General features: G+C 46.4%; 1 protein-coding gene across 2 annotated transcripts in view; it reads right to left on the reverse strand.

Moving 5' to 3' along the window:
* The window catches only part of LOC109899313 (sodium channel protein type 4 subunit alpha B), a 151217-nt gene that overhangs the window by 85006 nt on the left and 52798 nt on the right, over nt 1-13413 (reverse strand). For both annotated transcript variants that reach the window (XM_031836227.1, XM_020494429.2), the window contains exon 12: nt 1727-1900. In XM_031836227.1, the coding sequence (XP_031692087.1) occupies nt 1727-1900 (174 nt within the window). The remainder of the gene's footprint in view (nt 1-1726; nt 1901-13413) is intronic.

Raw genomic sequence — 13413 nt, forward strand, 5'->3', positions numbered from 1 at the left:
AAGTGGGAAATCTGAGGTTTGTAGTTTTTCAAAGCTTGGCCTATCGAAAACACAGTGTCTATGGGGTCAAATTGCACTTCCCAAGGCTTCCACTAGATGTCAACAGTCTTTAGAAACTTGTTTGAGGGTTCTACTGTAAAGGAGGGGCTCATAAGGGCTCTTTGAGTCAGTGGTCTGGCAGAGTGCCACAAACTCGTGACGCTCGTTCACGTGAGAGGTAGCTCTCTTTCCATTGCTTTTCTACAGACAAAGGAATTCTCCGGAACATTATTGAAGATTTATGTTAAAAAACATCCTAAAGATTGATTCCATACATCGTTTGACATGTTTCTACAGACTGTAACAGAACTTTTGGACTTTGTCTGGAACTAGTGCTCACGCCTCATGATGATGGATTAATGGGCTGAACGCGGAATTTGGACATAAGTGATGAACTTTATCGAACAAAACATGTATTGTGGAACTGGGATTCCTGGGAGTGCATTCTGATGAAGATCATAAAAGGTAAGTGAATATTTATAATGCTACTTCTGACTAATATTGACTACAACATGGCGGATATTTCTTTGGCTGGTTTGGTCTCTGAGCGCCGTACTCAGATTATTGCATGGTGTGCTTTATCCGTAAAGTTTTTTTGAAATCTGACACTGCGGTTGCATTAAGGAGAAGTCTATCTTTAATTCTGTGAATAACACTTGTGTCTTTTATCAATGTTTATTATGAGTATTTCTGGAAATTGATGTGGCTCTCTGCAAAATCACTGGATGTTTTGGAAGCAAAACATTACTGAACATAACGCGCCAATGTAAACTGAGATTTTTGGATATAAATATGCACTTTATCAAACAAAACATACATGTATTGTGTAACATGATGTCCTATGAGTGTCATCTGATGAAGATCATCAAAGGTTAGTGATTAATTTGATCTATTTATTCTGCTTTTCGTGACTCCTATCTTTGGCTGGAAAAATGGCTGTGTGTGTTTTTGTGACTTGGCTCTGGCCTAACATAATCATATGTTGTGCTTTCGCTGTAAAGCCTTTTTGAAATCGGACACGATGGGTAGATTAACAATAAGTGTATCTTTAATTTGGTGTATTGCACTTGTTAATGTGTGAAAGTTACATATTTAAAAAAAAAATATGAATTTTGCGCACTGCCTTTTCAGCGGAATGCTGTCAAGGGGTGCCACTAGCGGAACCCCTAGCCATAAGAAGTTTTAACTGACTTGCCTAGTTAAATAAAGGTTAAATGTAAAACATGATTTAAGAGTGTAGTACGATGTGGTTACATTATCTAAGAGTGTAGCTAACATGTTTTAGAGGAAAAGTTGCTCGCATTATTGAATAGTTTGCAAGCTTACTGGCTAGTGGCAACTGTGATACTGGTATTTATGGTAAATTTGGAGGTGCGGAGCAATAGTGTCATGTAAATTGAAAAGTTTATGCACATTAATGTAAATTGAAATCTCATCGACCAGCCTCTCCTTAAATGTTCGTCAATTAGAATAGCCTCTTAGTAACTGTTGAGAAGGACTTGCCAATTTTACAGTTAGGGGGATTTACAGTATTCGTACATTAGCATCGGGAGAGTGAGCTAACCAGTCACACTGTCAAACATTGCAGCCAGCAACACTTATATCCAGACAACCATCATCAACTAACACACAGACAGCACACAGAGACAGATAGGCCGGAGGGGCGACATGCTTAATGCTTAAATACCAGTCTGAAGGATCGGAGAACGGACAGTCCCTCCACATCGGACAGGCCCAGCTCCATGAGGCTGAGGCACACGATGATGCTGTCAAATATGTTCCAACCTTGCTGGAAATAGTAGTAGGGATCCAGAGCGATAATCTTTAACACCATCTCGGCGGTGAAGATCCCGGAGAATACCTAGGAAACGCAGACACACACATAGAGAGGGAGTGCTCAGCCTGGGGGTAGGACACTTCAGAGCAGGTTAGAGTCAGAATCAGGCCCGGCTACCCTTGCTCATGAAGCATTGCAATAGAACACTGCTGTCTTTCGCATTGCCTCCCAATCTACTGATGTTATCCACGTGGAACCGTCTGGAATTATCTGGAAGGCAGGGCTGTACAATGTTTCCACTTACAACTAACTTGAAGGACCAATTCCTACCCATACTAACATAGTAGCTCTACGTGGACTGGGAATTAATCAAATGTGCATTGCTGACAAACAAACTGTCCTAGTAATTTACACTTGAGCGTTTACCGTGAATGTGATTTCAGCAAACGTCAGGGAAATTGCCAGTGCACTACGTTGTCAACAATGCACTTTTGATTCAATCCCTGTCTCTGTGTTTTCTTCATTGGAGTGTCTGGAACTACGACATCAAACTCCACAGTTATGCTTTTGAATCAGTTTTCAGATGCTCTTTTGGGAGCATCCTCATCTCTATCTATTTCTACATTCACTGGACTTGGTCTCTTGCTCTGTGTTTGTGTGGTCAAAGCTGAAGCAGCTGACAGGTCTACAGTTAGGTGTGTGTGTGTGTACGTGTGTGTGTGTACGTGCGAGTGTGCGTGTGTGTGTGCTTCTGTAAATCTGGTGTTTTCATCTTGCAGCTCCAGAAGTGCCTCTCTGCTAGTTGTTCCTGGGAGACGCGCTCCTCGATGTGACACGGAGTACGTGACACACAGGCGGGAGGTGAGAGGGAGGGGGACAAGGCGAAAGCGTCAGAGGGCGCGTCTGGGTAGCCTTTGCGGTGACACCATTTTTCCCCCCCCAAGCAACCGGGGACTCTTGAAAGGATCTGTTCTAGAGTCTGTTAAGAGTCGTAGGCCATGTGTGCACACGCACACACACACACACACACACACACACACACACACACACACACACACACACACACACACACACACACACACACACACACACACACGCAGTTAGTAGCTGAGTGAGCGGGACAGCATGATTACTGCTGGGATATTGACTGGCACTTTCAGCTGCCTGGAGTGGCCCAATGTCAGTGTGTGTGTGTGTGTGTGTGTGTGTGTGTGTGTGTGTGTGTGTGTGTGTGTGTGTGTGTGTGTGTGTGTGTGTGTGTGTGTGTGTGTGTGTGTGTGTGTGTGTGTGTGTGTGTGTGTGTGTGTGTGCGTGTGTGCCTGCTGCTTTGGCGTGTGTGTCTCCCTTCTCATTTACATGGGGCTCATTAGGCTCGGCACACAGCTCGTTATGGATGACGAGGTTCTTCACAATCATACCGTTATTACGCTGTCAGGACCTGAGGATGAGATGGGCCGCTCATTATGATTGGGCAGAGCATCTATCGCAGAGATCATGTGACAACATTGAGTCAGAAAGTCCAACATGACATGGCTTAGCCCCAGAGAAGGACAAGACATGGACATGTACTGCATGAATTGATTTTGTTTGTGTACTGTACTGGTTTGCAGGGAGATGGAGCAGCAGACAATTATTTCATGTCTTTAGGATGATGTTGATGTTGCCCAGAGTGATGCAAAAGTTAATATGAGTTAATAATTCCGGTTTACTTAATTTAGTGGTCTATCGCACAGCATTGGGGGGGGAGACATTCCACTACTGTAAATACACACCACAAATGTGTTGAAAAATGCATTTATTGTGTTGCAATGTAATTCAAACACATTTTCATAATGTCTGTACTTGTCACGGCTGTGTGGAGAGACGGACCAAGGCGCAGCGTGCTCTGAGTTCCACATCTTTATTTTTGTGAAAATTACAAAACAAAAAGGAAACAAACAACGAACCGTAACATAAGAGGTGCAACATGCACTAACTCAAAACAAGATCCCACAAAACACAGTGGGGAAAATGGCTGCCTAAATATGATCCCCAATCAGAGACAACGATAAACAGCTGCCTCTGATTGGGAACCATACCAGGCCAACATAGAAATAAAACACCTAGATAGGAACCCCCCTCCCCTAGTCACATCCCGACCTAACCAAAATATAGAATAAAAAGGCTCTCTATGGTCAGGGCGTGACAGTACCCCCCCCCCCCCCTCCCAAAGGTGTGGACTCCGGCCGCAAAACCTGAAACCAACTAGGGAGGGTAGGGGTGGTGACTATTGTCGGTGGCGGTTCCGGTGCGGGTCTTTGCCTCCGCCCAGACTACGGGTCCGGCCATGGAGCTGGGTAGAATGCCGTGCCCGGACTGAGCATCGGCGCAGAGGAGGGCCCCGGCCATGGAGCTGGGTTGGACGCCGCACCCGGACTGGGCACCGGCGACGAGGAAGGCTCCTGCCCTGGAGCTGGACTCCATGCCTGGACTGGACACCGGTGTAGAGGAATGCTCCTGCCCTGGAGCTGGACTGGACGCCTTGCCTGGAAGCTCCGGACCATTGACCCTTGCGGGAGGTTCCGGACCGTTGACCCTTGCCGGAAGTTCCGGACCTGTGGCCGTCGCCGGAAGCTCCAGACTGGGGACCGTCGCAGGAAGCCTGGTGTGTGGAGCCGGCACAGGTGGCACCTGACTGGGGACACGCACCTCAGGGCGAGTGCGGGGAGCAGGCACAGGAAGTACCAGACTGGGGAGGCGCACTGGAGGCCTGATGCGTAGAGCCGGCACAGATGGTACCGGACTGGTGACACGCAACTCAGGGCGAGTGCGGGGAGCAGGCACAGGAAGTAGTGCGGGGACTGGGGAGGCGCACTGGAGGCCTGATGCGTTAGGCCGGTACAGATGGCACCGGACTGGTGACACGCACTTCAGGGCGAGTGCGGGGAGCAGGCACAGGACGTCCGGATGTACTGTGCTGTGGAGGTGTACATCAGGAAGAATTCGAGGAGCAGGCACATGACCTAATGGACTGGGGACACGCACTTCAGGGCGAGTGCGAGGAGGAGACACAGGACGTCCGGACTAGGGAGGCGCACAAGAGGCCTGATGCGTGGGACCGGCACAGATTGCACCGGACTGGTGACATGCTCCTCCAAACGCCTGCATTGCCGCATACTCCTCGCCAACTCCATTCTCCGGTATCCCTCCTCGCACTGTTCCATCGACTCCCAGGCGAGCTCTGGTACTCTCCTTGGGTCGACCGACCACCTCTCTATCTCCTCCCAGGTTGTCTCTGGTTCACACCTCGGCTCTGCCGACCATCCCTTGTGCCTCCCCCCCAAAAAAATTGGGCTGTCTTTTAGGCTCTCCTTGTGGCCGCGAACCCCGGTGTCGTTGCTGTCCTCCCTTCTCTCCTTGTGTTTGCCGCCAAGGAAGGTGATCCTGTCCTGCCAGGATTTCCTCCCAAGTCCAGGATCCCTTCCCCTCCAATATCTCATCCCATGTCTAGGATACCTTCTCCTCCCGGGCACGCTGCTTGGTCCTGTTGTGGTGGGATCTTCTGTCACGGCTGTGTGGAGAGACGGACCAAGGCGCAGCGTGCTCTGAGTTCCACATCTTTATTTATGTGGAACTTACAAAACGAAAAGGAAACAAACAACGAACCGTAACATAAGAGGTGCAACATGCACTAACTCAAAACAAGATCCCACAAAACACAGTGGGGAAATGGCTGCCTAAATATGATCCTCAATCAGAGACAACGATAAACAGCTGTCTCTGATTGGGAACCATACCAGGCCAACGTAGAAATAAAACACCTAGATAGGAACACCCCCCCTAGTCACACCCCGACCTAACCAAAATAGAGAATAAAAAGGCTCTCTATGATCAGGGTGTGACAGTACTTCAGCAAACACAACATTTTCAGTTTGTAAGTTTATGTCATGTACTTTATTGGAAATATATTTTCCATTCAGCATCGGAATGCAAATTCAACTTAATATCACAAGTACTTTATTGGAATGCAAATGCAATGTATTAATCTGGGTGAAATTTTCCGTGGGGTCAGTATGGTCAGCGTCAGTTTTTTATGATGTGTTTCATTTCAAATGAAATTAGCATCTCTGTAATTCTAACTCGGATAATGAACAGCACACTGTACTAACACTTATGTAGGCAAACCTTAAAAAGAGGAAGGCTACATCAGCACTGGGTCAGTGTGGTACACACTATCACAGCAAGACTATGTCACAAATGGCACCCTGTTCCCTCTATAGTGCACTACTGTCCAGGGCCGATAGTGCACTATTCGGGAGTAGGGTGCCGTTTGGGACACGCCCCCAAAGGCATGCTGGGTAATTATTTTTGTCGGGCCAAAGCAGAAGTAATGAGTAAGCGTTTAGGGTCCCAAGGCAAACATGGTAATTTAGGAATCCATATGAGTTGGTCTGAGCATGTCACGGCATCGTAGCAACACGATTCATATCTCCAGTGATAATCATAAGAAAGTGTGCAGGTTGTGTGTGTAGTCTATCCTCTTCTGCCGAAGAGCTGTCACAGCTAAGGAGACTGAGGTACGACTGAATAGGTTAAGTGAAACACTGAAATGGCACCCCATTCCCTAGAGCAGAAGTGCTCTATTTTCCACCAGGCTCTGGTAAACAAAAGTACACTACACTCTATAGGGAATAGATGCTATTTCAGATGCACCTGTTCTGTTTTCTGTAGAAAACCTAATAAAACAATATTGTTACTGGGTAGGCCTATACCGTATTGAATATCCCACAGCTTCAAAACAAATTAGCTTGGTTTACAGACTAAATGGGATTAAAAGTTTAAAGTATGTATTCCAACAGATGAACCTAGCTAAAAGGCCAAAATAAAACAAATATGTGTCGCCAACAGTGTAAATACAGGTTAGTAGAGAGTCTGAAAATGCATATCTGCTGAATGCTCACGTATTACTCATCTAACCGGTGACTCGGATGACCTGTCTGTCACTCTCCCACCCCAAACCTGTCTGTCACTCTCCCGCCCCAAACCTGTCTGTCACTCTGCCACCGTCACTCTCCCACACCAAACCTGTCTGGCACTCTCCCACACCAAACCTGTCTGTCACACTCCCACCGTCACTCTCCCACCCCAAACCTGTCTGACACTCTCCCACCCCAAACCTGTCTGACACTCTCCCACCCCAAACCTGTCTGTCACTCTCCCTCCTCAAACCTGTCTGTCACTCTCCCTCCCCAAACCTGCCTGTCACTCTCCCTCCCCAAACCTGCCTGTCACTCTCCCTCTCTAAACATGTGTTACTCTCCCACCCCAAACCTGTCTGTTACTCTCCCACCCCAAACCTGTCTGTTACTCTCCCACCCCAAACCTGTCTGTTACTCTCCCACCCCAAACCTGTCTGTTACTCTCCCACCCCAAACCTGTCTGTTACTCTCCCACCCCAAACCTGTCTGTCTGTTACTCTCCCACCCCAAACCTGTCTGTTACTCTCCCACCCTAAACAACGTACTCCTGTCTTCTCTCACACAGACACATACAGATGTGCAGTGCATGCACGTTTCTGAAAATGAAAACATGCCAGCAACTTACACACTCGTGACTATCTAACAGGCCTGACACGTAGGTGTTCGTCCGTACGTCTGTCCCGCAATGTCTTTGTGGCTGAAGGGTAACCGAGGGGCGCGAGATGTCGGCCATTGCTGTGTAAACTAGGGCCTGTGCTGTGCTGACTGTGGTCATGGTGGCTCAGCATATACTGTATGAAGACACACACGCACATGCACGCACACACGCACACGCACACGCACACGCACACGCACACACACACACACACACACGCATATCCAGACACACACAACCACGCACAGAGCAGAGTCAGGCTCATGCGAGTGGAAGGGCGGTGGGTGCAGGCTCAACAGGGAGGAGGGCAGAGAGGAGATGCCATGTGACAAGCTCTCTCTGGGAAGCATGACACTGCACACAGAGGGGCATCAACAAGGTTTCATTCCCACAGTTAACATACTCCATGGAACGACACACGCCCAACTGGCCTCAGGTGAACAGCCCCACACATGTACACACATGCTCACGCACACAAACTAAGACACACGCACAGACACAAACACACGAATAAGCATGTTCAGAGAGAGAGACAATATATACTACATGAACAAAAGTATGTGGACACCTGCTCGTCGAACATCTCATTCCAAAATCATAGGCATTAATATGGAGTTGGTCCCCACTTTGCTGCTATAACAGCCTCCACTCTTCTGGGAAGGCTTTCCACTAGATCAGTGTCTCCCAAACTCAGTCCTGGGTACCCCATTGTGTGCATGTTTTGTTTTTTGACCTAGCTCTACACAACGGATTCAAATAATCAAAGCTTGATGATGAGTTCAATATTTGAATAAGCTGCATAGTGCTAAGGCAAAAACCAAAACGTGCACCCCTTGGAGTCCCCAGGACCGAGTTTGGGAAATGCAGCACTAGATGTTGGAACATTGCTGTGGGGAATTGCTTCCATTCAGCCACAAGAGCATTAGTGAGGTCAGGCACTGATGTTTGGCGATTAGGCCTGGCTCACATTCGGCATTCCAATTCATCTCAAAGGTGTTCGATGGGGTTGATGTCAGGGCTCTGTACAGGACAGTAAAGTTCTTCCACACCAATCTCGACAAACCATTTCTATATGGACCTCACTTTGTGCACAAGAGGATTGTCATGCTGAAACAGGAAAGGGCCTTGCCCAAACTGTTGCCACAAAGTTGGAAGCACAGAATCATCTACAATGTCATTGTATGCTGTAGCGTTTTCCCTTCACTGAAAACCATGAAAAACAGCCCCACACCATTATTTCTCCTCCACCAAACTTTACAGTTGGCACTATGCATTGAGGTAGGTACCGGTAGTGATACAGCCTGGAATTGAACCAGGGTCACCTCTAGCACTGAGATGCAGTGCTAGAGGTGACTGCTGCGCCACTCGGGAGCCCCCTTGGTAGTGAGTGTGGAGATTGCATGGCAGTGTGCTCGATGTTATACACCTGTCAGCAATGGATGTGGCTGAAATAGCCAAATCCACTAACTTGAAAGGGTGTCCACATACTTTGTGAACTGACAGTCAGTCTGCTGTGTCAGACTGATCGCTGGAAATAGACAGCGATTTCAAACGTTTGAAAAGGTTCCGAGAACGTCGATATATACCTTCCTTGGTGCAAAAAAAAGGAAAAAATTATTGCCCAGCACTAGAAACAAACTTAGACCACTGCGCTACCGCAGTTCACAATGCTCTAGCAAGCCGCGAGAATACTTCATTACACCTAATGGTAATGGGTTAACCCTGTAACTACACAGAATTAGCGTTCATCAATAATACGTCACATTCTTATTGCTCTATCTATCTGTGATGGAACATTTTATGGTTGTGCTTTTCTAATAACACATTTCTGTGTTCATGCAAGTGACTGATTGGAGGAATCTTCACTATCAGTATCTGCAATTTGGCAGTACGCCCAGAACCTTGAAAGGATATCTCAGTTTCAAGGTCTCAGCTTGGAGAGAAGAAGCTTCGTGCGGTATTGGTATTTTACATGTTATGAACCAGTATTGATCGGTCACATGCATGAACCAAACGTTAATGATGAATAAGCTAAATCATGCCTATGTAACGTGTCTGTAAGCAGTATATAAGAGATCTAACGGGACTGCCCCGATGGAACTCCTGACAGACGTGTACAATTGTGCATCCAGTTTGTTGGAACCTCTCCAATTAACTGTTAATAAACAATGATTCATTTAAAATTGACTTTGAGTGTCCCAGTGTGTAGAATTTCCATGACATATCCAACACAGCCACCACTCCACGACATTTCAGACTCAAGTGACTAAGGTGATAATGACAGGTCTCGCTAAAAGCTGGGCAGGACAAGATAGGGATGAGACAGCATACGTTGTATCTGCTGTGGGCACACACACACACACGCCGGACTGTTCACTGTAGCACACTGTGACCAGCCAAGTGGAGGAAAAGCTCTATTGATTTTGGACCCGTTGGCCTGAAATGACTTCCTTGTTGGACCACTCCTGGTACAACACAACAAATTACATAACCTTAACACCACCTGTGTCCGAAATGGCAGCATATTCCCTATACCAGGGGTACTCAACTATCGACAAGGTCCAGTGACACAAATATCCTAGGTGTCAAAAGTCTGGATGGATATCATCCTTTATCAGTGGTACAGCGTAGTAACAAACATAGTCATCTATGACTTAGGAAACATGCTGTTATATAGAAGAATTTGAATGAATTATAACTTTTTTATTTTGAATGTTAACATGTGCAACATTGCATCAACATTGCTGAAGATCAAAAGTGGTTGCATAACTGTCTATGCAAAAAGTGCACTGTGAACCATTGTACATGGGCCATACATTTAAAAAATAACAAAATGTAAATAAAATAAAGTGTATGTTTTCTGGAGAACAAAGGAGAGTTGAACAAAAATAATAATCTGCATGCACAGAAGGTCACTGTGGGTCATGCAATATCATGTATAAGTCACTGTGGGTCATGCAATATTCATGTTTTAGTCACTCTGGGCCATGCAATATTCATGTATAAGTCACTGTGGGTCATGCAATATTCATGTTTTAGTCACTCTGGGCCATGCAATATTCATTTATAAGTCACTCTGGGCCATGCAATATTCATGTATAAGTCACTCTGGGCCATGCAATATTCATGTATAAGTCACTCTGGGCCATGCAATATTCATGTAGAAGTCACTCTAGGCCATGCAATATTCATTTATAAGTCACTCTGGGCCATGCAATATTTATTTATAAGTCACTCTAGGCCATGCAATATTAATTTATAAGTCACTCTGGGCCTTGCCTTTGCATTAATGAGAGAAATGACACTTTCTTTCTCCTGCCAATGCTTTGAACTTCATGAGAGCAACTCTGAGATACTGGTGCAGGTGTTCATTTGTGAGCCTGGTGCGGTATTTGTTTTGGATGAAGTTCATTGTGGAGATGGCTGATTCACAGATGTATGTTGGAGCCAAACATGGTCAGGATGTCTAGTCCAGTTTCTTGAGAACAGGAACATCAGCTGCAGGCACCATCTTTCCCCTGAAAGTGCCAGGGTCACAGTCACCAGCCTGCTCCTTCAAAGACACATTTTCATGCAGCTCAATCAAGTCCATTTGTAGTGATGCAACATCTACCCATCTGAAGATCTGTTTAGCTTTTTCTGACAACTTTGTCACATTTTTGACCAAGAAGGGGTTCTGGATGAGCAGCAGCCATTCTCTCCCATAAGTAAAGTAATCAGAGTGAGTCTTGAAGTTATCCATCAGCTTCTGGATGAAATCAACATGTTTGGGAACATCTTTGTTTCCCTGCATTTGCACCAGAAGATTGGGGAAGTGGACAAGTTCTCCCTGGGGATCATTCTTGAAAAGCTGTGTTGACCCATCCCTACAGCTTAACATTCAGTTGATAAAGTTGTGATGTAATGTCTGTCAAAAATGCAACTGTTTCCATCTTCTCCTCATCTTCCAAAAACTCAGAAAACTGAGTTGCCTCTTGACTTCCTCTTGAATGGCCCAAAAGCGTTCCAAAACCCTTCCTTTGCTGAGCCATCTGACATTGTTGTGCACATTGTTGTGTAAGTCATCACAACTGGCATTGGCCTCTGTCCGACTGTCTAGTAAGTAGCAGGTGGTGTTGTAGCGATGATGTTGCTCTCAAAAAGTTGATCAGTTTCATCATCATTGTCATGACCTCAGAATACTCCATTACCAGACTGGCACACAGGGCACATTGATGAATGATGCAGTGATATGATGTCAGGTCAGGGTGGTTCTCTTTCAAACGTGCAACCAGTCCCCTCCCTCTTCCCATCATGGCTGGAGCTCCATCTGTGCTGATAGAGACCACTGCCTTCCGATATATTCCCTGTCTGTCAGCATCCCTTTGATGACCTCATGGGTATCCTCTCTCTGTGAGTGTGCTTCTAGATGGGTTAAGCCCAACAGCTCCTCACAGAATTCCTTCTTGGTTTTGTTATAAAATCTGAAAAACACCAGAAGCTGGACATTATCAGTGTTATCTGTTGATTCATCCACAGATAATGAAATGCATGGTGGATTCTGAATGGCCTCATTAAGTTGTGAAGTTAAATCGTCAGCTAAACTCAGCAACAAAAAAAACATCCTCTCACTGTCAACTGCGTTCATTTTCAGAAAACGTAACGTGTAAATATTTGTATGAACATAACAAGATTCAACAACTGAGACAAACTGAACAAGGTCCACAGACATGTGACTAACATAAATGGAATAATGTGTCCCTGAACAAAGGGGGGGGGGGTAGTAACAGTAACAGTCAGTATCTGGTATGGCCACCAGCTGCATTAAGTACTGCAGTGCATCTCCTCCTCATGGACTGCACCAGATTTGCCAATTCTTGCTGTGAGATGTTACCCCACTCTCCACCAAGGTACCTGCAAGTTCCCGGAAATGTCTGGGGGAATGGCCTTAGCCCTCACCCTTCGATCCAACAGGTCCCAGACATGCTCAATGGGATTGAGATCCGGGCTCTTCGCTGGCCATGGCAGAACCCTGACATTCCTGTCAACCCACATGAGGGTTGAGATTGCCTGCAATGACAACAAGCTCAGTCCGATGATGCTGTAACACACCACCCTAGACCATGACGGACCCTCCACCTCCAAATCGATCCTGCTCCAGAGTACAGGCCCCGGTGTAATGCTCATTCCTTCGACAATAAACGCGCATCCGACCATCACCCCTGGTGAGTCCAAACTGTGGCTCGTCAGTGAAGAGCACTTTTTGCCAGTCCTGTCTGGTCCAGCGACAGTGGGTTTGTGCCCATAGGCGACATTGTTACCAGTGATGTCTGGTGAGGACCTGCCTTATAACAGGCCTACAAGCCCTCAGTTCAGCCTCTCTCAGCCTATTGCGAACAGTCTGAGCACTGATGGAGGGATTGTGCGTTCCTGATGTAACTCGGGCAGTTCTTGTTGCCATCCTGTACCAGTCCCACAGGTGTGATGTTCGGATGTACCGATCCTGTGCAGGTGTTGTTACACGTGGTCTGCCACTGTGAGGACGATCAGCTGTCGATCATGTCTCCCTGTAGCGCTGTCTTAGGCGTCTCACAGTATGGACATTGCAATTTATTGCCCTGGCCACATCTGCAGTCCTTATGCCTCCTTGCAGCATGCCTAAGGCACGTTCACACAGATGAGCAGGGACCCTGGGCATCTTTCTTTTGGTGTTTTTCAGAGTCAGTGGAAAGGCCTCTTTAGTGTCCTAAGTTTTCATAACTGTGACCTTAATTGCCCACCGTCTGTAAGCTGTTAGTGTCTTAAAGACTGTTCCACAGGTGCATGTTCATTCATTCTTTATGGGTCATTGAACAAGCATAGGAAACAGTTTTTAAACCCTTTACAATGAAGATCTGTGAAGTTATTTGGATTTTTACAAATTATCTTTGAAAGACAGGGTCCTGAAAAAGGGATGTTTCAGTTCTCCTCATTGCTGTGGAATCCGACAGTGGGATCTGTTTGAT

The sequence above is a fragment of the Oncorhynchus kisutch genome, linkage group LG11 (genome assembly GCF_002021735.2).
Source record: "Oncorhynchus kisutch isolate 150728-3 linkage group LG11, Okis_V2, whole genome shotgun sequence".
Classification (NCBI taxonomy): domain Eukaryota; kingdom Metazoa; phylum Chordata; class Actinopteri; order Salmoniformes; family Salmonidae; genus Oncorhynchus; species Oncorhynchus kisutch.